Genomic DNA, 25,426 nt, shown 5'->3' on the forward strand with positions numbered 1-25,426 from the left:
CAGACCTACACAACACCTATGTCTTTTGAGTTATCAGTTGTTAACTTTGGCCACAATTGCTTTATTCAGACATCTCCATATTTTAAATGTCTGTTCTGGCTAGGAAAGAGCATAGCCTACCTACAGCATTTACAGAGCCTCCAGGTTGAGATACTATGTTACTCTCCGGTTTCAGGTACCACTGTTGCTTAGTGGGTGTGCAAAACAGAAAATTGTGTCTCTGAGGAAACTCTATCACTTTCTCCTCAAAAGTGATCACTACTAATGCAATAAAATATTTTCAATTGGATCCTGGAGCAAAAAAAAAGGGACATTAGTGGAAAAACTGGTGAAATTCAAACAGTCTGGAATTTAGTTAGTTGTAATGCACTAATGTTGATTTTGTAGTTCAACAAATGTATCATGGTTATGTAAGATGTGAATATTAAGGGGACCCTGGGTAAAGGGCCCAAGGGAAGTCAGTACTGTGTCTATAACTTTTCTATAAATCTAAAATTATTCCAAAATAACAAGCTTATTTTTCAAGGAAAAAAATTTACTCTGGAATTTTAATGTTAAAAAATGCTCACAAGAGACTTATGTTCTGAATACTCTGTAGATTCTAGCTTTCAGTCACAGTGATTTTCCCTAACAGGAAATTTTTGAATAAACTTTACTAGTGTTTGTGCTTCTACCACTAGGTGGCAACAAATGACCCTGTGTCCTCTACCTAACAGGCTGATCTGTTTTTCCTCTTTAAAAGGCTTTGTCACAACAAACAGACTAAGGTGTATCTCCCAGAACCACCTTTTCCTCATGCAGAGGTAAGAAAATGCCATTATTGGGTCAAAGCAAGAAAAAACTGTAGATAAATGGTTGGAGATGGAGATAGCGTGTCATTAGTTTTTAAAAACTCCTTATGTAAACTCATATAGTTTCTTGTTTCCCATGTGAGATGACAGCGAAGTACTCTAACTCAATATATGTTATTTTCTCTTCTCATTAACACATTATATTGCCAGTATGTTTCTCCAGTTCATAACTTTACCTCTGTTCTGTTCCCTGTGTGAGGAATTTTATCTGACCCCTACTGCTAATTTCTTAGCATAACAACAGATTCATTTATTGTCAGAGTCTAGATATGAAGTTTTAATGATGAAAATTTAAGTTTTTAAAAAATAGAGAGTCAAATATACAAACTTCTTCTAAAATAAATAATTCACTGGTTGTAATGTACATCATAGTGACTATAGTTAACCATACTGTATTGTGTGTTTAAAAGTCGCTAAGAGAGCAGATACTCAAAGTTCTCAGAACAAATTTTTTGTACCTGTGTATGTTGATGGATGTTAACTAGGCTTACAATTGTGATTTTTTTTTCACGATATATATAATATTGGACACTTGAAACTAATAGAACATATATAACATAACATTAGTGTACCCAGTTTTGTTTTCATTGTTTTTCACAGGTGTGTCATGCATATTTTTCTGTGTGCTTCTTATTGCTGCCTAGTATTCCATAGCATATCATATGAACATATTATAATGTACTTAACTGTTCTGTTACTATCCGAAAAAAGAGTTACTCCCCATTTTTTGTTACATTTTTACAAAGGATGTTTATTTTTTTTATTTTTTTAATATTTTTATTTTATTTATAGGAGAGAGAGAGAGAGACAGCGTGAGCAGGGGAGGGTCAGAGAGAGAGGGAGACAGAGACTCTGAAATAGGCTCCAGGCTCTGAGCTGGCAGTCAGCACAGAGCCCGACGCGGGGCTCGAACCCATGAACCGCGAGATCATGACCTAAGCAAAAGTCGGACGCTTAACCAACTAAGCCACCCAGGCGCCCCTTAAAAAGGATGTTTAAATTGGTATAACTACTTTAGGAAACTGGCAGTATCTGCTAAACCTGAACATATAACATACTCCCTGCTTCAGCAATTTTGTCCCTGAACTTATATACCAAACAGAAATACATAGGTGTGTCACCAAAAGACACAAAAATCTTCAGAGCATTCTTGGTAATGATGCTGAAATATACCCTAAATAGCCTAGTGGATTTTGTGCTATATCCTATACAATGGGATGCCTTACACCAGTGAGAATGAATGAATTCCAAATACATGAAGTTATGTAAACAAAGCTCACGAACATAATGCAAGTAAAATAAGTCAGATATAAGAGAGTAGACACAGTGTGACTTTCTTTATATAAAAGTTCAAGAACACACAAAGCCATTCTGTGGTATCAGAAGCCAGGATAGTGGTTACCTTGGAGGTAGGGATGGAGGCAGTAGTAACTGGAAAAGGACAAAGGGGAACTTCTGAGAAGTTGGTCATGCTGCTCATTAGTGTGCATTTGGCAACACAGAAGTTTTCAGTTTGTAAAAACTTCATTAATCTGCAGATGTCTGTGTGGATGGGCTTGTGTAGGATTTAGTTGGTTTATTTGTTTTATAGTTAAGAATTTGATTCGATATAAATAACAATAGATGTCCTGCTAACATTTTAAATTTGACAACTCCTACTACCCCTGCTTATTGCTACTCCAAAGGACTTTTATGAACCAGAATTTCACAGGAAAGGTTCTGAGGAAGTCATTTTTCAGTCCAGACACTCTGTTTTAGCAGCCAAAGTTTTTCCAAGCTCTGTCATTACCACAGTGAACTTCAGGCTAGAAATGCAGTGATGTCAGAAAATTAAGCATGGCAAAACATACATTATGATGGACTTTACCCATGAAAGTCAGTTTTCCTCCCCCTAAGCAACAATTAGCCTTTTTTTGTTTTCTAGGGGTGTTACTTTACATTTTTACCTGCATATTGTCACAGATAACCTATGTCCCATTTACGGTTATGAATATGAAAAGACCATAGTTGCATGATCGGGGTTCCTGAAACGCACTTGCCTATTTTAGGGCATAATGGAGTTGACTCAGTATTGTGACCAATGCCCATGAGAAAATACCCTTCTGCCCTTAGTACTCATTAAAAAAAACTACAGAATTCCCACCCTATAGCTTCATTCTGTATACAGTTTGGACCTTAAATAAATATAGAGGTAATGAATGGTCAGGTGTAGTAAATCAGCCAGAAAGGTAGATCCAATTGGCAAAAGGAAAATAAGAGATGAATTTATCTTAGTTGCTATACTTTGATCAGAAGAACTTCAGGAACACTAGGTAAAAAGTGTTCCTGCCTAAAAAGTTATTTAAGTTGTGTGCAAAGACCCACTGCTATTCTTAGAATCCCATTTGTCTCCCTGACAGCAATGGATACAGTAGGCTTAGTCTTTTAACAGCACTCACCCATTTCGCTGGGACAAGTAATGATTTGGGGCAGATCGGTTATAAAAAGAATGTCCCTTTTATTTGTATGTAACTTGAAAGGGAGATGGGAATTCAGCATTTGTTCCATCTTTACTACAACGTATCCCATCCAGGCCTTAGACACCTGGTTAAGGTCTCCAGAGTTGTGTTGCAGTGTTCCTAGGAAAAGCATTCTCTCTGAATTAAAAATTAAATCTTTATAGTGAAGAGAGTTTGGCTTCCATGTGGGGGTTGTCCCATTCTGGCCACAGTTCACTACTGGGGTGACTTCAGTTGGATTTGGGCTCCCCTCTTGTGCATTATTATTGGTTGGTTCAGACCATTTCTTTATCCATCAGACAATATCTCAGGGCAGCATTCCCTTTGACCTAGCTGGTATTTAAGGTCTCTGAAATCTGGATGTTTGTCATCTGACGTTTTGATGCTAGAGTGGGGAGGTGGAGGAAGGGCCAGGGCAGCAGGAAGAGCTGCTGAGCTGTCACAAGATGCCATCTGTGGCTGTAACTGTATATGGTGTTGCCTTGAGTGGGGTATGACGTTGAGAGAGAATTGCCAGATATTGTGCTGGAAGGCAGAACTTTTTGCTTCAAAACATACACTTTTGAGACAGATTTGAGGCAGAGCATGGCCCACTTCTTTCTATAGCTCTTTGTGTCATGAGGACATCACATCTCCCAAATTTCTGAAAGCCAATTTTGGCTTTTGTCTTTATTAAGTTGCTGCAGTAACTTAACAGCTATAACATCTCAAGAGGTGGTCTTCTGCAGGTAAGCAATTTTTCTTGTGTGAAGTGTTTATTGTTGAAAGAAGTTGATGAGTCATATGTTTGGGGAAAATTACTTGTACTTCAAATAATAACTGATTCTGGGAACTTCTGGGGCTGAGACTCCGAGTGTCAGGAAGCTCTAAAGAGTTAGACTGCACCAGGCCTTTAACAGCCTGAATAATAATATGTACAGGAAGACTGCATCTGTTCAGAAAGTCACATTGTACATTTAAAAAAATGCAATCTTCCACAAATTTTAATCAGGTTCATTTGTATTCTTAACTTCCTTCTGCTCATGCTCCCATGCTGTGTGGTCCTTCCCTCTGGTAGGACTAACGTCTCTATGTGCTTCTCTGTACATTTTGTAGCTCATTCAGACCAACAAGCTGAAGCACTACCCGAGCCTCCATGGAGACTTCAGCAGTGATTTCCGACAGCCATGCGTGGTATTCACTGGGCACCCCTCCCTCCGATTTGGGGACGTGGTCCATTTCATGGAGCTCTGGGGGAAATCTAGTCTCAACACTGTCATATTCACAGGTAAATAAATAAACAAAACCCTGCCCTTTCTACCAGGACCTTCACCCAACGCACTGACCGTGATGAAATGAACCATAAGGCATAAATACGAACACTCATCTGATGTAAACCACGAGAGAAAGAGTACAGCAAGATTGACTGTTAGGAAACTGTACTGGACAAAGCTTTCATATCCATTTTTCAGGGATTTTTCCCTGAGGCAGATTTCTGAACTGCTTTTGATAGGATTTTGTAAGCTGTTTCAAGAACAGCCGTAATTCTAGTAATCACTCTTGTGTTACCCTTTAGGAATTATTTCCTGAGTTGGGTTTTCCTCCTTTGGTTATAGTTTACTCTGGCTTACAGTTTTATTTTTTTTTCTGGACACAAACCTGTCAGAGTAAAACAGATCCTTTGATGAACCCAAGCAGGGGTTTTACTTAATCACTACATTATCAATTTTAGGTCTTCAGCCTCAGGATTTGGAAATACTACGGGCAATGAAGTAAAAAACCTTGATCTGAATCTGGTCCAATGTAACCTAAGCCAAGTGACCTCACCTCCCCAAGCCTTACTTTCTTCATCGTAAAATGGGATTATTGATGGCTCCTTCCTTAGGTGGCTCTGTGTGTTTACTGAAATGTTATTAGAAGGCACTTCATACAGTGCCTGGCACATGACAGCTGTTGAGAAAGTTATCAGTTGATTTCTTTCTCATTGCTTTTAAGACTTGAATGATGGAATAGAGTCTAGTTGTGCCCAAAGCTTCAAGATCAGGAACACTGTGGTGCTTCCCTGTCCTCAGCCTGTTTGGGAGGAGTGCCAGAGGCCTCCAGCACACCACTGGGCAAACAAACTTGGTTTATTGATTCATTGTGGCTGAGAAGAACACATTCCATGGGGAGGTGGGAGGCATCTCAGAACATGTTGAAAAGAACTTATGGATTTGGGCTTGTGTTGGGTGATTTTGAGGTGGATTCGCAGATGTGGGACATTGCTCTGGAGTGGCTGCTGTCGGGAAGCAGGAGTGGTTATATGATTGAGTATCTTAACAGTTTTTATCTGGAAGGTAAGAAGAATGGAGCCAGGATACAGTAATGTTTGCCCATTTTGTGGTTTGAACAGTGTTGTGGTTTTGTGTTCAGGCATGATTACGTAGGGGTTCTTGTTTTTGTCTTGATCCATTGTGGTCACCAAATGGCCATGTCTGGTGTTAGTGTTCTGTGAAATTGTTGATGTCCAACAGGAGAACAGCATGGCCTGGCCATAACTGACATGCCAGCTCCGGCTCTAACTCCAGGACCTTGTAGAAAGTGCCAGGAGAGCTCAGAAAAGCAGCTTCAGGGACTTTTCTCTTTCCCAGGCCCCCTTTTGGCCAAAGGCAGAGGAAGTCAGGTCACAAGACATTGACCCACAGTACCCAGAACCTCATCATGGCCAAGTTTTGCTAAGCAAGAGGTGGTCTGGAGAACATTGCCTATAGTAGGACTAAAGGTGGCCTCCTATTCTTTTTGAGGAGTCACTGACTCTGATATGATAGTGGGTACAGTATTTATATAGGCACTGTGTTTGCTGTAGTATAATTTTTCCTTTAGCCGGCTAAGAAGAAATCAAGGACTGTGTGATTTTCCATAACAACCTTGGGTAATGAATTTAAATCTAAACCGGTTTTAAAGGGCTTTCAGAACAGCTATGTCATTTATGATGTCTGGTCGTGTCAAAAATGAGTTTTGGACCACTTCTTCTGATTATATTACAGCTGCAGGAAAGTTGTAGTTCACATAGTACACGTAAAAAGGGAATCTGTTATCTCCTAGGTAGCTATCCTTGTCTCATTTGAGGGTATTCTTAGGGAAACAGGAGCCACCGGAGGGGGAATAATTTAAAAATCTGGAAGTTCTGGGGCACCTGGGTGGCTCAGTCAGTTAAGCATCCAACTTCAGTTGGGGTAATGACCTCACGGTTCTTGAGTTCAAGCTCCACGTCGGGCTCTCTGCTGACAGCTTGGAGCCTGGAGCCTGCTTCAGATTCTGTGTCTCCCTTTCTCTCTGCTCCTTCCCTGCTGCGTGTGCTCTCTCTCTCTCTCAAGAATAAACATTTTTTATAATTTAAATTAAATAAATATATAAATTTAAATAAAATAAAAATCTGGAATTTCCATCAGCCATCCTCAATGCACTGGGAGAGTTAGTGGGACAGGGGAGTGTAAGCCTGAGGGCTGTAAGAAGTGATGTCCTTGTGGGGGCACAGGCTGTTGGGAGTCTAAGGATTCTTTTTCACACCAGAAATGTAATCCCTGCCACACAGGCCGCAGTGAGTGGTTCTGGATGGAACAAACGAGCCGTCACGGCCAGCATGGTTCCCAGTCATGGTGCGCACCGGGCTTTGCCAATAGGAGCATGACAGTTGCAGCAGAAACATCTGTTGACATGGGGCCAGGGTCTTTTTCTCATGTGTGCCCTGTCAAGTCGGTGGTATGTCATTTGCCTCATACATGCATGTTAACTTTAGGCACTGGATTCGAGTGGCCTGTGCCAGGTTTCCCCACTATGAAGTCAGTTTTTACATTTACATTTAATCAGTATCCTGGGTGGGGGGACACTGAGACTGTATATCCCCTGGTCTTCCTCAAATTTTTATCTATTTTTTTTTTTTTTTGCATCTATTGGATGATCCTAGTCTGAATAAATTATTGCTATGATGGTTGCCAAATGGCAGTTGTTTTTTTACTTTCATTGTTTCCTTTACATTTATTTGGCATTCTGTTGCAAAGAAGAGCTTTCCCTTCTCTCCCATTTACTTACATATCCCCTCATTTATCTCCTCCATCTCTCTGTTGAAAATCTTGAGCCCGCACCCACCCTGCCCTATTCATTCTGGCCTCTCCCCATGCTGGCTTGTAAATAACTCCTCTCCAGGGGTCAGGAAGCCAGCTCCTGCCAGCCTCTGTGCACTTAGGTACAGACTCCGCCTTGACCACACCAGCCACCTCCTCACTTGGCAGCAACTCTGTTGCTTGCATTTTAAATTCTCCTTTTTGTGCTCCCATTAGAACCTGATTTCTCCTACCTGGAAGCACTGGCTCCCTACCAGCCCTTGGCCATGAAATGCATTTACTGCCCCATCGATACACGACTGAACTTCATCCAAGTGTCGAAGCTGCTCAAAGAAGTACAGGTGAGGAAGGGAAGTGCTGGTGTCTCCGCACAGCCCAGCACAGCCAGGGAGTTTGTGCCTCTGTGCAGGTGGGTGTCTGGCTGCACTTGTTGTCCTCCTCACGTCCCAGGAGTCTGTTGCATGCCCGCACGTGTGTGGGTCACACACACACAAACCCCCAGTAGGGGGCTTTACACTCTAGAACCAGTTTCCATTCTAAAGAAATCAAAGGTGGAAGGGAAGGGAAGGGAAGGAAAGCCTAAACAGCCTATTATTTCTTTATGAGGACCATCTGTGTCCAGTTAAAAGCAAATTGCCCCTTCTCCCCACCAAAACAGTCATTCTAGAAACAGACTCATCAAGCTGAAAGACAGTTTCACTGAACCCACACTGGGCCCTTGTTGCAGATGTGGGTTAGTACCACAAACACTGTTCTTTTGCTTTCTGTTAGGGGCTTGTTTGGGTTTCATTTTTGTGGCTTTTGTTTTTTCCTTTTGCATCTTCTGCCATGGGGCAAGGGAAGAAGTAGTTGGGTAAAGCGGTGGGCAAAGGAAGACCATCTACACAGAAGGAGAATGTAGACAGTGAGCGGGGAATAAAAATCACCGCACTGGGTCAGTGACCTTTCGGCGGCACATGTTTGATAGTGGAGTTGGGGGAGGCTGCGTGTAGTTGGCGAGGAAGAGAGACAAGAGGAAAACCTCTCATTCCCCATTGCCTCAGGAGCTTAAAGGAGTACCAGAGTGCCTTGGCACGTCTTCTGTCGCTTCAGCTAGTAATTTAGCAAGGTACGATTAGCTCCCTTCGTTTTTCTTGGCCTAGGTCAGAAGTTTGCTTTCCTCCTCACAGAATCTATGACCTCAGGATGGGAGGTACTAACTCAGAACTCTAAGGAAGGGTAACAAGAAATGGAAAGCTGAAGAACTTCAGGAATGCAGACATAATGGATGATGGCCGTCACTAGCTTGCTGGCCCTACAAGGAAAGAATGTGGGCTTTCTCTAGACATGATTAGAGTAGTGGATAAGTTTTGGCCAAGTTGGTGATTCGATACCCATCCTGTGTTCATGAGCACGCTGGCAGAAGCAGTTAAGAGCCTGTTGTTGTCATGACTGAGTTCCCCCCGTGGTCCGCATAGTGGTGGTGTGTTCGTGGAGCCCCTGGCAGTGTGTGACGGTGGGAGCCAGAGGCCGTCTTGTCCCCACAGTAGGAAGGGGAAGCGGGGACGGTTTGTCAGGCTGCAACTGTGTGGTCGGATGGCTTCGAGAAGAGTTAGGAGCTCCTAACCAGGTCAGGAGGAAGGAAGGGATCAGCCCAGCTGAACAGGTGCTGTTTTCAGTGCATCGGCTCAGCCTGTTGGAAGGCCTTCTTCCAGCAACTAGAGGTGAGCCCTAGACTCGTAAGTAAAAGCAGTGGCAGTACAACTCAATGGGCCACCGGGATCCATTTTTAGTTGGGTGGTATTTGTCCCAAGTAAATGTTGGTTTACTATTCTTCATCTCTCAAAATAACAGACATATTTTGCAAAGAAGTTCTGATTCAGTGTGTCCCACACAATTGAGTATGTGAGTGCACACTGCTAACAGCAGTGCACCTGCAGATCCCAGAGAAGCCCCGACCCCTAAACACCAGCCCAGCACAAAAGTCAGCACTTCTTGCTAATAGGCCAACTGCTGTACCAGTCAGCGATGACAGGTGTGACAAGAAGACTGTGCCCTCAAGGGGCTTAGGGACCAGTTGGGCACAGACCTATGGATGTTACCATTAAAGTGACTTAAAAATGGTGAAAACATAAAAACAGATGTGAACTGAGGCAGTGGATTCCCCCACCAGTCCACATGACTGGCAGTTGAGGGCTTTGCCCTGAAATATTTATTCTTCTGTCCCCACACTGCGTTCCCCTTTCCTGTTGCCTGGTGCTTGGGTTTGAGAAAAGGGGGGTCCGGAGGCAGTGAGGCAGAGCGGGCACACGGGCACACTGGGGCAGGCCTCCTCCCTTACCTGCCCCTGTCCTGTTGGTTCTCAGCCGCTGCACGTGGTCTGCCCCGAGCAGTACACGCAGCCGCCCCCTGCACAGTCCCACCGCATGGACCTGATGATTGACTGCCAGCCGCCTGCCATGTCCTACCGGAGGGCCGAGGTCCTCGCCTTGCCTTTCAAGCGTCGGTACGAGAAGATTGAAATCATGCCAGAGGTGAGCCGTTCTCTTTCTCATGGTCAGACCCGGGTTTTCCACTTGAGTCACTGAAAGAAGAGGGTCTCAGAGGTGGCTTTCTTGTCTTTGTGTAAAACGTGGATGAACCAAAGAACACAGACCCTTAGGCCTGGAACTGGGAAGAGAGGCAGGATCTTCCAAATTGCCTTATTTCTCAGGTAATGAAGTAACAGCCATTAAGGACTGCTGCTTGTGTTCACATTTAAGCCAGGAGGCCATGGCCTCACTGCCAGCTCCATCCCCAAACACCTTAGGGTCATGGATTTTCTCATTCTTTCTGGACCTCATTTGAGTGTGGGTCAAGTTCCATCAAATTCAGAGATAGATGGAGGAGATAAGGGTAACCAACATATAAGGGATATAAATGTGATTATTTGTGTGCATATCGTACGCTTGAGACAGTCGAGGTATACTGTGCATGAGTGACCGGCTGACGGCCAGGCAGCCCAAGTCACATGGCCCACCTCCTGCAACATCAGTGTGGGAGGCTCTGTAGGAAGCTACTTTTGGCTTCCTTTTGCCTCTTGAGACAGCTTGACCATGTCCACAAAATTTCTCGTCCCAAAACTTCTTAAAAATTAGAACCCAAGGGGCGCCTGGGTGGCTCACTCAGTTAAGCATCTGACCTTGATCTCAGTTCAAGTCATGATCTCATCCCCAATGTGGAGCCTACTTGAAAAAAAATTAGAACCTCAAAGAGTTTTTATCTGGGTTATGTCTATTGATTTTTTCTATATTAGATGTTAAAACTAAGAAATTTTTTAAATATTTATACATTTAAAAATAATGATTTAAGGGTGCCTGGGTGGCTCGGTTGGTTGAACACCCAACTCTTGATTTTGGCTCATGATCTCACAGTCTTGACTGAGCCCCACATCAGGCTCCTTGCTGAGGGTAGAGCCTGCTTAAGAGTCTCCTTTTTCCTCTGCCACTCTCCCTCTTGTGATCTTGTTCTCTCTAAAACAAAAATTTTAAACTATAAAAACAATGATATGATCCCATTAGATGCTAACATAACTAAAATATCTTTTATGAAAAATGTCTCTGAAAAAGAAGATACTGAGCAAAGGGGCACTGTTGTCTGTTTACACATCTCTTTAATGTCTGCCTGTGGATTGTCCTGTCTCCCTCTGCTTTCGCTTTGTTGTGGATAACCCATGTCATGTAATCTCGAGAAGACCCCAGTGAACACTCGTGATAGCAAGAGTGAAAAGGCTAAGACACTCGCATTATTAGGACAGTCACATTGACCACGATGCCCCTGAAAGAGGCTCAAGTCCCACACTTTACTGAGAGCAACGCTCTGCACAGCCATCTTTTTAAGGCCTGCCTGCCTTCTCTTGCTGTTTTAGTAGGACTCTATTACTACAAGAGTTACTTTGTAATAAAAGTATGCTTACTCTTTCTGGAAAATTCAGAAAATAGAATTAAAAGAAGGATAAAGACCATGGTCCCCATGCCAGAGATTACTCCTGCTCAGAGTTTTGTATATTTGCCTTGTCTGTTCTCCATGTGTGTGCATGCATGCACGTGAGTGTGTGCATGAGTGTGTGTGTGTGTGTGTTTGAATCCTATCCAGCATGCTGTCTTGGTCATGTAACAGTAAGTATATCATTACTAGTAAAGCATCTTAGTGGGATATAATGGTCTATCCTCTATCCTTCATTGGTGGGCTTTATTATTTCTGTTCTTCCATATTATAAATAATGCTTTCAGAAACATTCTTTTACATAAATCTTTGTCCATGGACAGAACATAGAGTTTTGCCCAGGAGAGGCATGTGCAGGATGAGGAGGTTAAAATCTGGCGCTGTTCTTTAGGTGCCGCTGCTACTAAAGGATGATGATTCCTCCCCCAAACGAGAGTGTGTCCTCTGCAGCTTCCCCATAAATCCTCCTCCTTTGTCTAAGTGCAAGATGGGAGATCGGATGCGACAGCCCTCATGGACATGTTCTGGAAAGACTCTCTATTAGACCGTCTATTCCAGGGCCGTGAGGGGTGCACCCTCCCTCGAGGAGGTGTCTGAGCAGAGACCTCCCTCCTGACCCAGCTGAGTCTTAGATCTCAGTCACGGGGCCGCCCCGGGACAGCTTCTCACCTGCTGGGTTCCTACAGTGCTGTCCCCAGACCCCCCAGCCCAATTCTTTGGCTTTAAAGTTCTGCCAGGGAAGCTGCCCTGGGATGGGCATAACTGCAGTGTAGGAAGGAAAAGGATGCTTATGGATGGGCGGTATCGGGAGACCAGAGCAGACACATTGTCTCCCGGGGAGAACGTCTCACACTTGTGCCACATATGTTTTCTTATTTCGTGAAACAATTTTCACATTCCATTTTCCAGTCCTTTTAAATATTCTGAGCTGCTTCCTCTGCCCATGTGATGTCGATCTTCATATTTACCTAAATGGCATCTTGCATATTTGTTTACTTTTGTTTTTAAATATAAGAGGCTTGGACAGAGCAGGGTCTACGTGTATAAGCAGTAGCCAACTAAAGCCGAGTGCTAGGGCTTCTCCGAAGATCACACATTGCTGCCCATGGCAGGGTCACGGAGCTCTAAAGCTGCCGAGGACAAAGGGTACACATCAGACTCAGGTGGTAGGGAAAGAGATAGCCCCCCAGGTAAAAGTTGGGTGTTGCACCTTTGGCAGCAGTCAGATTTCTAGGAATTAGCTCACTCAGTCCAAATGCTGCTGTCCCTGTCCTTCCTGCCAGACACTAGTCACCTAGTGGTCATGAGAACAGAGGTGGAGGCTAGCATGAAGTCAGCACTAGATTAGGTATTTTGCATAAGGAGAAGCCCTCCGAGGTTTTGGAGAGATACTGTGAAAGTGTTCGGAGCCTCCTGGAAGTCACCTGAAGGATGGATATGAGGTTAAGGTGGTTCAGATGATGGGCTGTCAGCAGTGTTGGCATTTCATCACTTGGGGGGCTAACAAAAGGGAGAAGCAGAAGGGTCAGCACGCTGGGACCCCAGCACGCAGCACCCCAGGCTTGCTCTGGGTCACTGCTGGAGAGTGCTGGGCTGCCCCCAGGAGGAGCGCCCAGAACACTGTGTCTGTGAACTTGGGGTCAGACTAGTTCTCTAACTCTTCTCAGCCCAGTTTATGCACCACCACTACCCCCTTTTCCTCTTTGGCTTCTTATACCTCCTTTTTTATTACAATCAATGTATATACATTTGTGTGTCTGATACATTTTTGATTAAAGTTTTTTTTTTTTTTACCTTTTTTCTTAAAATTATGTGATCATGTTAGACTGCAGTGATGTAAATAGAAGTTTAAAAGAAAAGAAAATGAATAAGGATGATCATGAAAGTCTCAGCATTATGACATTTGATGCCGTGTCTTTCCCACCAGGCTGGCAGGGGCGCTTGAGCTGCAGCCCCGTGTGGCCTCCTGGTCCTGACTGGACAGCACAGCTGCGCCACCTCATCCCCAAACTTAGACTGAAACCCCTGTTTGTTTCCAGCTCGCAGATTCACTGGTGCCCATGGAGATTAAGCCTGGCATTTCCTTGGCAACCGTCTCCGCGGTGCTGCACACAAAAGATAACAAGCACGTCCTTCAGGTATGGGGGAGGGTGGGCTGCCCCTGTGGCCATGAGGAAGTGCCCACCCACAAGGAGGCTGCAAAGATTCCGAACTCCCACCCTCTCCACCCCCGACGTCTCAGTGTTCCAGCCTGCAGAAGTTAGCACACTACGTAATGGATTCGATCTGAAACAAAGAGGGCACTGCATACAGATTCTTCAGTACTTATTTCTCTGGCTACATGCCTCAGTGAGAGAAAAGGGAAGAGCAACTATTATTCATAGCGCGGAGGCCGCACATCAGCATTTAGTGCCCTTCCAGCCCTGAAAGCACTGGCCTCACTCAGCTCCTGGGGGCATTGCAGAGAGCCTGGGCGGGAGCCAGCCCCTCCCAAGAGGAGGCCTGCCTGAACACCCCTGCAGGGGTGGGCGGGGCCTGTCCCCCCTGCACCTGTGCCCCAAGTTCCCCATGTGTTCACTCCCTCATGGTGCAGCCCTTTAGGTACTCGTCCTCCCTCATTCCCCTTAGAAAAACTCCTTCCAGACTTGAGTGTGCTGCTCTGACACCCCGAATGATCTGCACAGAGCTGCCACTTAAAATATACGAGGCGCCGTGCTGGGCCTTCACCTGCTGTATTTCCCACTTCACCCTTACTTCACCCTCACAAAGTTCCGTGGTCACCGCTTTTTAGGCAGTTTCTCTGACCTTCATTTCAATTCATCAGTCTGACGCCACAGCTGGTGGCCTTGGCCACCCTGCTGTTGCTACGCCTGCAGTTGCCAGCACAGTTTATTCTTAAGAATTTGCGCTGAAGGGGCGCCTGGGTGGCTCAGTCGGGTGAGCATCTGACTCTTGATTTCAGCTCAGTTCATGATCTCTCGGTTCAGTGAGAGGGAACCCCATGTTGGGCTCTGTGCTGGCAACATGGAGCCTCCTTGGAATTCTCTCTCTGCCCCTCTGCCCCGCTCACATTCATTCTCTCTCTCTTTCTAAATAAACTTAAAAAAAATAAAATCTTAAAAATTTTATTCAGAAAATCCTATTGAATCAGTTATAAATTAAAAATGAGTCTTGATAAAAGGGAAATCTCTTTGCCAAAAAAGATGTGGATGCTGCGGCATTAGCTTAGGTTATGAAGAACTCCAGATGGAGCCCCTGCTGATAGTGACCCTGAACTCCAGAGCTGGTCGACCTCACATGGGATGACTCCGGGCCCAGCGCCAGGGCCTCCACCGAGAAAGATGGTCCGTTGGTAGGATGGACAGACAGGTTCTGGCTGTGCCCTGCACTGCCCTCATGCTGAGATGGTGTTTTCTCCCGCTCTAGCCCCCACCCAGGCCCATCCAGCCCGCAGGTGGAAAGAAGAGAAAGCGGGCGAGTGATGACATTCCAGACTGCAAAGTGCTGAAGCCGTTGCTGAGCGGCTCCATCCCAGTAGAACAGTTCGTGCAGGCCCTGGAGAAGGTGAGTGCACTCTGTTCGCACCTGCCACCCTTCCTGCTGTTCACCTGCTTTGAGGAATGTGTGCCGCTGCCTTTTTCCTAGTCTGGGCTCCTGTCCTTGAAGCATCTGCTTGGTCCAGGGGCCATGGCAGGAAATAGAACCAGGGGAGGGTCACAGAGTTGAGAGAAGACCATGCCCTCCTTCCCCGTAGGTTCCCCCCCCCCACTTATCTGGCTACTTCCCCCCCACTTATCTGGCTACTTCCCCCCCCCACTTATCCCCCCCCTTCTTCCCCATCAGACATCAGGCCCCTCTAGAAGACTGCCTCACCACATCCGTGTCTTTTGGGAACTAAACCAAGGCAGGCCTTTCCTCAAAAACTTAGATGCAATGGAAGGGCAAGGTAGGAGAAGCCAGGAAGTCCACCCCTTAGGGATTACTTCTCAAGCAGACCCCTTGCTGCCAGAGCACCAACATGGCTGTGTCACAAGAGATGAGAGACTTGGGCCTGGGGAGCAGGGAGAACAAAGGCACCAGTATTGGTGTATCCCTGAATCCCTGGGAGTTCTAGAAGCAGGGCCAGCAATTCCCAGACGGGGTAGGAGGAGAGGGAAGAAATAAGCAGTCACCTGGAGATCACCGGTCCTTTCCTGAATCAGCAGCTGTCCATTAGAATTTTTATTTTCCCTGAAGAAAAGACTGCAGCCATGTTGTGCATCCCTCCTAGCCCCTGAGAGTGGGATCACTGGGAACGTGGGAGTGTCCCCTGTGATGCAGGTGAACATGTCAGTCACTTCTTCCTTATGACCGTGCGGTGTTTCAGCCTGTTAGGACTCGAGCTTGACTTGTTTTTTATAAACTTGGAACAACTTGCTCTCCCAGAAAGACCTTCACTTAGTTCGCCTGGCTCATCCGGGAATCGACCCTTAGGATCTGACCCTGACTCTTCCTTTTCACCATTTCTGCCTCCTCTCCTGTAAGAGCTATCAGTACCTGCCCCAACCTACACATGAGCTTTGTAGAACTAAGGGTAGAGACTTTACCTAGCCCATTTTCTTTACCTATCCTATGTCCCTTTCAGGCAAATAAGCCTTATTTCTACTTCTTTTCTGCTTTCTCAACTTTATGTGTGATATGTATGAAAATTCTATAACTCACATTAAGGTAGCTAGAGAAGTATTTCCTGTGCTAGCCTCGTATGCTCACTTGAAAGGGATTTGCCAGATCACAAGGTCATTGGTGTCTTGATTTAAGGAATGCATTTTCCTGAGACAGGGTGGAGCTTTTTTATCAGGGGCCATTGGCATATGGAGGCTGGTGATAGCCCAGTGTCCCGGACTCCTGAACCCAAGTGCTTAGATGTGTTCCCTAGATCACTTACAAAAGCTTAAGCTATTTTAGTAATTATTTTTTTAAATTTACATCCAAGTTACTTAGCATATGGTGGAACAGTGATTTCAGGAGTAAATTCCTTATTGCCCCTCCCCATTTAGCCTACCCACCCCTCCCACAACCCCCCCAGTAGCCCTCTGTTTCTTCCCTATATTTAAGAGTCTCTTATGTTTTGTCATCTCCCTGTTTTTATATTATTTTTCCTTCCTTTATGTTCATCTGTTTTGTATCTTAAATTCCTCATATGAGCAGTCATATGATATTTGTCTTTTTCTGACTAATTTTGCTTAAATACCCTCTAGTTCCATCCAAATAGTTGCAAATGGCAAGATTTCATTCTTTTTGATTGCTGAGTAATACTCCATTGTGTATATATACCACATCTTCTTTATTCATCCATCGATGGACATTTGGGCTCTTTCCATACTTTGGCTATTGTTGATAGAGCTGCTATAAACATTGGGGTGCATGTGCCCCTTCGAAACAGCACACCTGTATCCCTTAGATAAATACCTAGTAGTGCAATTGCTGGGTCGTAGGGTAGTTCTGTTTTTAATTTCTTGAGGAACCTCCATACTGTTTTCCAGAGTGGCTGCACTGCATTCCCACCAGCAGTGCAAAAGAGATCCTCTTTTTCCACATCCTTGCCAACATCTCTTGTTGTCTGACTTGTTAATTTTAGCCATTCCAACAGGTGTGAATGGTATTTCAGTGTGGTTTTGATCCCTGATGATGAGTGATATTGACCATTTTTTCATGTGTCGGTTGACCATCTGGGTGTCATCTTTGGAGAAGTGTCTATTTATGTTTTTGCCCATTTCTTCACTGGACTATTTGTTTTTTGGATGTTGAGTTTGATAAGTTCTTTATAGATTTTGGATACTAACCCTTTATCTGATATGTCATTTGCAAATATCTTCTCCCATTCTGTCCCATTGCCTTTTAGTTTTGCTGATTGTTTCCTTTGCTGTGCAGAAGTTTTTTATTTTGATGAGGTCTCAATAGTTCACTTTGCTTTTTGTTTCCCTTGCCTCTGGAGATGTGCTGAATAAAAAGTTGCTGCGGCCAAGGCCCAAGAGGTTTTTGCCTGCTTTCTCCTTGAGGATTTTGATGGCTTCCTATCTTACATTTAGGTCTTTCATCCATTTTTAGTTTATTTTTGTGTACAGTGTAAGAAAGTGGTTCAGGTTCATTTCTCTGCATGTTACTGTCCAGTTTTCCCAGCATCACTTGCTGAAGAGACTGTCTTTATTCCATTGGATATTCTTTCCTGCTTTGTCAAAGATTAGTTGGCCATACATTTGTGGGTCCATTTCTGGGTTCTCCATTCTTTTCCTTTGATCTGTGTGTTTTTGTGCCAGTACCATACTGTCTCGATGATTACAGCTTTGTAATACAGCTTAAAGTCTGGGATTGTAATGCCTCTAGCTTTGGTCTTCATTTTCAAGATTGCTTTGGCTGTCGGGGGTCTTTTCTGGTTACGTACAATTTTTAGTATTGTTTGTTCTAGCTCTGTGAAGAATGCTGGTGTTATTTTGATAGGTATTGAATTAAATATGTAGATTTCTGTGGGTAATATTGAGATTTTAACAATATTTGTTCTTCCTATCCAGGAGCATAGAATATTTTTCCATTTTTTTGTGTCTTCAATTTATTTCATAAGCTTTCTATAGTTTTCAGGGTATAGATTTTTCACCTCTTTGGTTAGATTTATTCCTAGGTATTTTACGGTTTTTGGTCCAATTGTAAGTGGGATCAATTCCTTGATTTCTCTTTCTGTTGCTTCATTATTGGTGTATAGGAACGCAACCAATTTCTTTGCATTGATTTTATATCCTGTGACTTTGCTAAATTCATGGATCAGTTTTTTGGTGGAATTTTTTGGGTTTTGCATAGAGTATCATCTCATCTGTGAAGGGTGAAAGTTTGACCTCCTCCTGGCCGATTTGGATGCCTTTTATTTATTTGTGTTGTCTGATTGCTGAGGCTAAGACTTCTAATACTATGTTGAATAACGGTGGCAAGAGTGGACATCCCTGTCTTGTTCCTGTAGGAAGTGTCATTTCTTAGAACTGATAGTTGCAATATCCTTCAGCCTTTCAGGCAGCCCCTTGCTTTCAGAGTATCCATCATCCTCCTCTCTCTTTTCTTTTGGAACAGCATGGCTTCAGTGATGTTAAGGTAGAAGACACAGCAAAGGGCCATATTGTCCTGCTACAGGAAGCTGAGACACTCATCCAGATTGAGGAAGATTCGACCCATATCATATGTGACAATGATGAGATGCTCAGGGTTCGACTGCGGGACCTCGTTCTTAAATTCCTACAGAAGTTCTAAGTGAACATCTAAACCATTTCTGTTTCATTGAAACCCTTCAGTTCTTCATTATGGCTGCCCAGCACAAACCCAGAAAGGGCACAAAAAGTTGGCCATATCTTTGGTCAGTGGCTTAAGGAATAAAGAACTGGTCCTTGAGGGATGTGATTATTGGGAGTTATGGCCAGAATCCCCTGGAGAACTTTTGCTTTAAACTTAACACTCATTTTCTTCCCATTTCTGGGTAGCCAGGAATGATAAGGCCACTGCTTAGCTGAAGAGTAGCATAAAAGTAACAGAAGCGGCTTCCCAAGAGGTTAATGGTGGAAGGGTTAGGTAAGTCAGTTATTACTGACTAAAGTGGTACATGTTTATTTTTCCTGGCTTCACAGGCCTTGAGCAGGGGAACTAGTCTTCGATTTTGCTTGTCTACAGTGCTACACCCAATAAGAAAGATCCCCAGTCGGTAAAATGTAAAATGACCATCTGTATTTTATATTGTGAGCCCATTTTGTTAATAAAACTTATTTTTATATAAGTATCTGTTTAACCTAGGATTTATACATTGATTTAGTGTGTGAAAACCTAGAATTTATACACTGATTTAGTGTCTGAAAAACTACGAAAATATGCAGAATAGCATAAACTTAGAAAATACCATGGCAAATTTTAATTCGATGTGTGCATTCATATAACTCAACATGGTGTAGAAAATTCGTATTTTTCTTAAATTGTATGAAAATGTGCTTTTCTTAAATTGTATGAAAATATGCTTAACTTTATCTGGGCTGTATCTGTATAAAAAATACCAACACAGGGGCGCCTGGGTGGCTCAGTCAGTTAAGCATCCAACTCTTAATGTCAGCTTAGGTCGTGATCTCACAGTACATGACTTCAAGCCCTGCATCTGGCTCTGCGCTGACAGCACAGAGCCTACTTGGGATACTCTTGTTGCCCCTCCCTGCTCGCTCTCAAAAATAAACTAAAAAAAAAACAAAAAACAAAAAAACACCAACACAGATTGGTATCAGCTGCCTTAACCTTCTGGGGAAAGGTCCAGAACAAACAGCTCAGGCTCTGCTCGTTAATACTTGCCCTTCCTCACAGATTATCAGGATTCTCTACATTAAGCAGAACATTAAATTCCACTGCCCAAAGATCCTCATAATAGTATGCTACATTTGAAATAATACTGCTTAATTGCTCAAAACAGGTATGTACCAGATTACATCTATCTAAGCATCAGTTGTCATACACACACACACACACACCAGTTTTGTGAGTACTGGGTGGGGGAGGGGGGTTGGTAAGAGTACAAGTATTGGAATTGGTCAGCTAGGGAAATAGGCCTGGGTCAGCCTGTCCCTACAATCTTTTTAGACTGGTTGAAATTCAGTCAGTAGCCCCCATCCTCCAAATGAGCTAGCAGCTAAGCATCACAAAGGGATTTACTGAGCCAAGAATGAATGATGTAAAATCCTACAGAATTACTTGCTCAGGCTTTACAGAGAGTGGATTGTCCATTCTCTAAATGGCCCCACCAATGGGAAAGGATTCTTCATCAGTGGACGATGCCGTCTCCAACGTTGCCAGACGTGGACACAGGATTGCTTGGCTTCAGCAAGCCTCTGTTTTCCAGGGTACAGGTCATCCCCATCAGGGGGCATACAGCCATGGGAGGGGACTGACATTACAACAGATTGACAAACCATCGCTAGGACAGTTTACTTTTTATTTTAGGAGATGATAAATCTGCATCACATGTAGGCATACTTCCTAAGAAAACTTTTGACAGAAATCAAATTTCAAGCATCTTTAAAAATACGAAAGCAGTATAAAGAAAATCAAGAAAATCAAAATGATTATTTTACTTGGATTTGTCCAAGTTTGATTTCTTTTAAAAGGCTTGCTCATAGAGCCCCAGGCATTGATCCTTTGAGAGGTGATTACTCAAGAAACAAACAGTATATAAATGCAAATTAGTACATTGACAGGCAAGAAATAATTGAGAAATTATAAAGGCTGTAATCAAGTCACTATCACCTACTTAGCGGCAGAAGCCAGAGAGGCAGGAAGAAGCAAAGAATCATTTGGTAGAGCAGAGAGAAAATCTAGAACTGACCTTTGCAAGTATTAGGAGAGAGCAGTGATGAATAACCACCTAGAGTTCAGGTATTTGAATACCAAACTAGGTTGGTTGGTGGAAGACCCAGAAGAAATGGCAGAGCCTGCCTTCCTGTGCTACGATTATATCACTGATGATATGTCTGTGGTGTAGACATGCAGCCCACTGACTACGGACGCTGACCTGGTGAAGGGTTTGACATCTAGACCAATGTCTTCTCAAGCCCAACAAAATCCTCGTGATTAAATAGTAACTGAAAAATCATTAATAGTGAAGAGAAATCTGGTTTTGTTATTTCTTTTAATCTAAAAAGTGGTATGTCTATTGTGCAACAAATTACTCCCAAAACTCGGTGGCTTAAAGCAACATTTATTACCTCCCCATTTCTGTGGGTCAGGAATCTGGCGGGGCTTGGCCGGTGCTCCTGCCTCAAGGCTGTCTCTCCACAGTGCTTCAATTAAGATTTTGGATGAGGAAACTGAGGTACAGAGGTTAATTAATTTTTCCCAAAACATAGAGTCAATAAGTGCTGTCTCTTTACTGTAATGGCCTATGTGAGTATCAGGAACAGGAGCAAGCCAGGGAAGGGGGATGTGCCTGTTAGTCCACTGCTTTTCAAGTAAAGGTAACAGCTACACCTCTCCTTGATCCCTTGGGAGCTTGAAGCTTTCGGACTTTACAGTTGTCCTATAGAGGCAGGAGTTGGCTTTCCAGGCTACAGTGAAATATCAGCAGGAATAAGAGCGAGAAACCTCCTAAGCTGTATGATGATACATTCTTAAGAGCCAAGCAAACTGGTGGATAGGAAAGGGAGATACTGTTGTTCTCTGGCCCTCAGTCCAGTTTCCCCTGAAGCCATAAGAGAAGTAGAATGTTGTCTCAGTTTTATTGTCAATGTTTTATTGCTACACTATGGGTAGCTAGGAGACATCTGATGTTCTGAAATTCACTGCAGTATAACTAGGGCTAAATAATGTTACTCTCTGAACCCAGGATGAGGTTAGAAATAACCAGCTACAATTCTAAAGGAAGTTGCAAAACCCAGAGACACGCAGTGTAGAACGCAGGCAAAAATATCTAATCTTGCCAGAGGATAAAGCCAACATCAATCATGAGTTTGTTTACTCAAGATTAAATACCACAGTCTCTACTACTTTTTGGTAGCCTGTCAATAGGTTTTAGTCATATCATAAAAAAAATTTTACCATCTATAGATTCAATACAATCCTTAGCAAATTTCCAGTGACATTTTTCACAGAAATAGAAAAAACCTAAAATTTGCGTGGGAAACTACAAAAGACCCCAAATAGCCAAAGTAATCCTGAGAGAGAACAAAGCTGTGGAGGCATCACAATTCCTGATGTCACGCTTTACTACAAAGCTATAGGAATGAAGACAGTGTACTACTAGCATAAAAATAGACACAGAAGCCAATGGTACAGACTCAAGCCCAGAAACAAACCCACACTTAAACAGTCAACTAATATTTCCGGGGGGCAAGAATACTCAACCGGAAAAGGAGAGTCTTTTCAGTAAATGGGAAACTATACAACCACATCCAGAACAGTGACATTGGACTGCTATCTTATACCACTCAAAAATTAATTTGAAGAGGATTAAAGCCTTAATTTTAAGACCCAAAATTGCTGGAAGAAAATATAGAGAGAAAGCACCTTGACACTGGCCTTGGCAATAATATTTTGGATCGGATGCCAAGTGCAAGCAGCAAAAGCAAAACTCAACAAGTGGAACTACATCAAACTAAAAAGAAAGAGTTCTGCACAACAGAGGAAACTATCAAAAGGAAGCCTACCAAATGGGCGAAAATATTTGCAAACCATCTATCTGATAAAGAATTAATATCCAAAATATATAAAGAACTCCTACAACAGAAAAAAACTTATTTTTTAATGGGTAAAGGACTTGAATAGACATTTTTCCAAAGAGATACAAATGGCCAACAGGTACATGGAAAGATGCTCATCATCACTACCAGGAAAATGTAAATGTTGATATCACCTCATACCTCTTAGAATAGTTGTTATCAAAGAGATAAGAAATAACAAGTGTTGGCAAGGATGTGAAGAAAAGGAACCCTTGTGCACTGTTGGATGGGAATGCAGATTGGTGCAGCCACTGTGAAAAACAGCATGAAGTACTTCAAAAAACTGGAAATACAACTACCATGTGATCCAGTATTCCACTTCTAGGCATATACCTCAAGGAAATAAAATATCATCTCAGAGGTATCTGCAAGCCCCTGTGCTCACTGCAGCCAAGACGTAGAAGCAGCCTAAGTGCCCACGGATGGATGAACTATGGATGAGAAAGATGTAGGATACGCGGGGGCACGCATACACACCACAGATGGATGAACGGATAAGGAAAGTGTGGGATATACACACACGTGCGCATGCACACACACACAGTGGAAGATTATTCCACCATAAAAAAAAAAATACCTTTTACAGCCACACAGCTAGATCTTACAGGCAATATGCTATGTGAAAGAAGTCCGAGAAAGACAAATATTGTACAGGCATAACTTGTGATTTGCAGATACTGTATTTTTTACAAGCTGAAGGTTCAGGACTTCAGTGGAGGAAGTAACCACAGACGTGCAGATAGCGAGGTAAATAGAAGTAGAGCCTGGAGATGGGACGCACTTGCTACAAACTTGTGATAATTTGAACAGATGAGCTGCTTCTTATGGATGAGTAAAGAAAGTGGTTTCTAAAGATGGAACTGCTTCTCATGAAGAGGCTGGGAAGATTGTTGAAATGACAACAAAGGACTTAGAATATTACGTAAACTTCATCGAGAAAGCAGCCAGCAGGGTTTGAGAGGACTGACTCCAATTTTGAAAGAAGTTCTAGGAAAGTACTATCAAACATCATCACTTGCTACAGAGAAATTATGAAAGGAAGAGTCCATGAATGTGGCAAACCACTGTTGTCTTATATTAAGAAACTGCCACAGCCACCTCAACCTTCAACACCACCCTGGTTAGTAGCCGTCAGCATCAAGACAAGACCCTCCACCTGCAAAAAGATTGCCACTTGCTGAAAGCTCAGGTGATGGTTAGCATTTTTTATCAATATTTTTAAATTAAGGTATGTACCTTTTTTTCATACTACTGCTTGCTGTTATACACTTAGTACTACACTACAGCATAAACATAACTTCGATATGCACTGGGAAACCAAAACACTAATCTGACTCCCTTTATTGCAGTATTCGCTTTATTGCAGTGGTCTGGAACCGAACTGCAGTATCTCCAAGGTATTATTCCTGATGTACTCACTCATGTGGAATCTAAAAAATTCAGACTCCAAGAAATAGCAGCATAGTGGTTGCCAGAGGCTGGGAGGTAGGGGAAATGGGGAGATGTTGGCAGAGTGTACAAACTTCAGCTATAAGATGGGTAAGTTCTCAGAATCTAATGTACAGCATGGTGACTATAATTAACAATACTGTAATAGACTTGAAAGTCAAGAGTGTAGAGCTTAAAAATAATGGTAATTATGTGAGGATATGGAGCTGTTAACTACCATTATCAAGGTAATCATTTCTCGATATGTACATGTATCAAATCATCATGTTGTACACCTTAAACTTACATTATATATGTCAGTAATACCAAGAAAGCTGGTAAAAACAACAACATGATTTTACATGTATTAAACTTATGCATTTTTTGAGTCATAGGACACAGGTCTTTGAAAGTGTTTTGCCCACATCTTGTCATTAGGCGCACAACTGTTTCTGGTTTCTCTTACATTGTTATTTGAGACCAGTCTAAAAACTGGAGATGTGGCTCATGCACAGTAATTCTTGTACTAGCAGGATTCATTCTTTCCCTTCTCTACGATAAGCCTTAGTAAAAATTCCTAACCCATTTATAGGTCTTCCTGCACTACAACTAGGAAGTCAATCACAAGTAAAAAGTAACTTAAATTTGAATATATAAATTTTGAATTACTAAAAAACGTATCAACTAAAAGTTAGCAAACTTTTTTTACATTAATATAAATTTTTAATCTAGTAACTAGTTAGTGTTCACAGTATTTTGAAAATAGTGAACTTTGATGTTATAAAGTCTTTTCCAGTCATCCATAGGCCCTTCCAGTCATCAGTGAGCATTTATTAGGCATCTATTATATAATCTATGCATTGTGCTTTTGGCCTTAGCTCACAAGAATAACAGATAAAATGTAAGTTTCTCCTAAATTTCTCCTAAGTAGAGAGGAACAAATTCCCAAGACCACATGTGTCTGTGTGCAAAATGAAATATTATCCAGCCATAAAAAGGAAGGAAATTCTGATACATGCTACATGGTGAACCTTGAAAACATGCTAAATAAAATAAATCAGACACATAAGACTCAATATTATATGATTCCCTTTATATGAATGTCCACAGTAGACAGATTCATAGAGACAAAACAGAGGTTCTCAGGGAGTAAGGAGTGGACTTTCTGTTGGGATGATGAGAAAGCTCCAGAAGCTGCTAGTGGTGATGGTTACACACTGTGAGTGTACTTCATGCCACTGAATTGTCCAATTTAAAACAGATTAAAAGGTCATTTGTACATTATGTAAATTTTACCAGAATAAAAATATTTTAATTTTAGGTTTTTAAAAGAAATTGACTAA

At 42.7% G+C, this 25,426-nt stretch overlaps 1 protein-coding gene across 2 annotated transcripts in view; it reads left to right on the plus strand.

The window, feature by feature from the left end:
• Nucleotides 1-19,195, plus strand: part of INTS9 (integrator complex subunit 9) — a 113,103-nt gene extending 93,908 nt beyond the window's left edge. For both annotated transcript variants that reach the window (XM_039217182.1, XM_039217183.1), the window contains exons 11-17: nucleotides 743-803; nucleotides 4,445-4,616; nucleotides 7,648-7,772; nucleotides 9,777-9,944; nucleotides 13,434-13,532; nucleotides 14,821-14,958; nucleotides 18,490-19,195. In XM_039217182.1, the coding sequence (XP_039073113.1) occupies nucleotides 743-803; nucleotides 4,445-4,616; nucleotides 7,648-7,772; nucleotides 9,777-9,944; nucleotides 13,434-13,532; nucleotides 14,821-14,958; nucleotides 18,490-18,666 (940 nt within the window). In that variant the 3' untranslated portion in view covers nucleotides 18,667-19,195. The remainder of the gene's footprint in view (nucleotides 1-742; nucleotides 804-4,444; nucleotides 4,617-7,647; nucleotides 7,773-9,776; nucleotides 9,945-13,433; nucleotides 13,533-14,820; nucleotides 14,959-18,489) is intronic.
• Nucleotides 19,196-25,426: the final 6,231 nt, after the last annotated feature.

This window comes from Hyaena hyaena, unplaced genomic scaffold (genome assembly GCF_003009895.1).
Source record: "Hyaena hyaena isolate Hyena2069 unplaced genomic scaffold, ASM300989v1 scaffold_678, whole genome shotgun sequence".
Lineage (NCBI taxonomy): Eukaryota > Metazoa > Chordata > Mammalia > Carnivora > Hyaenidae > Hyaena > Hyaena hyaena.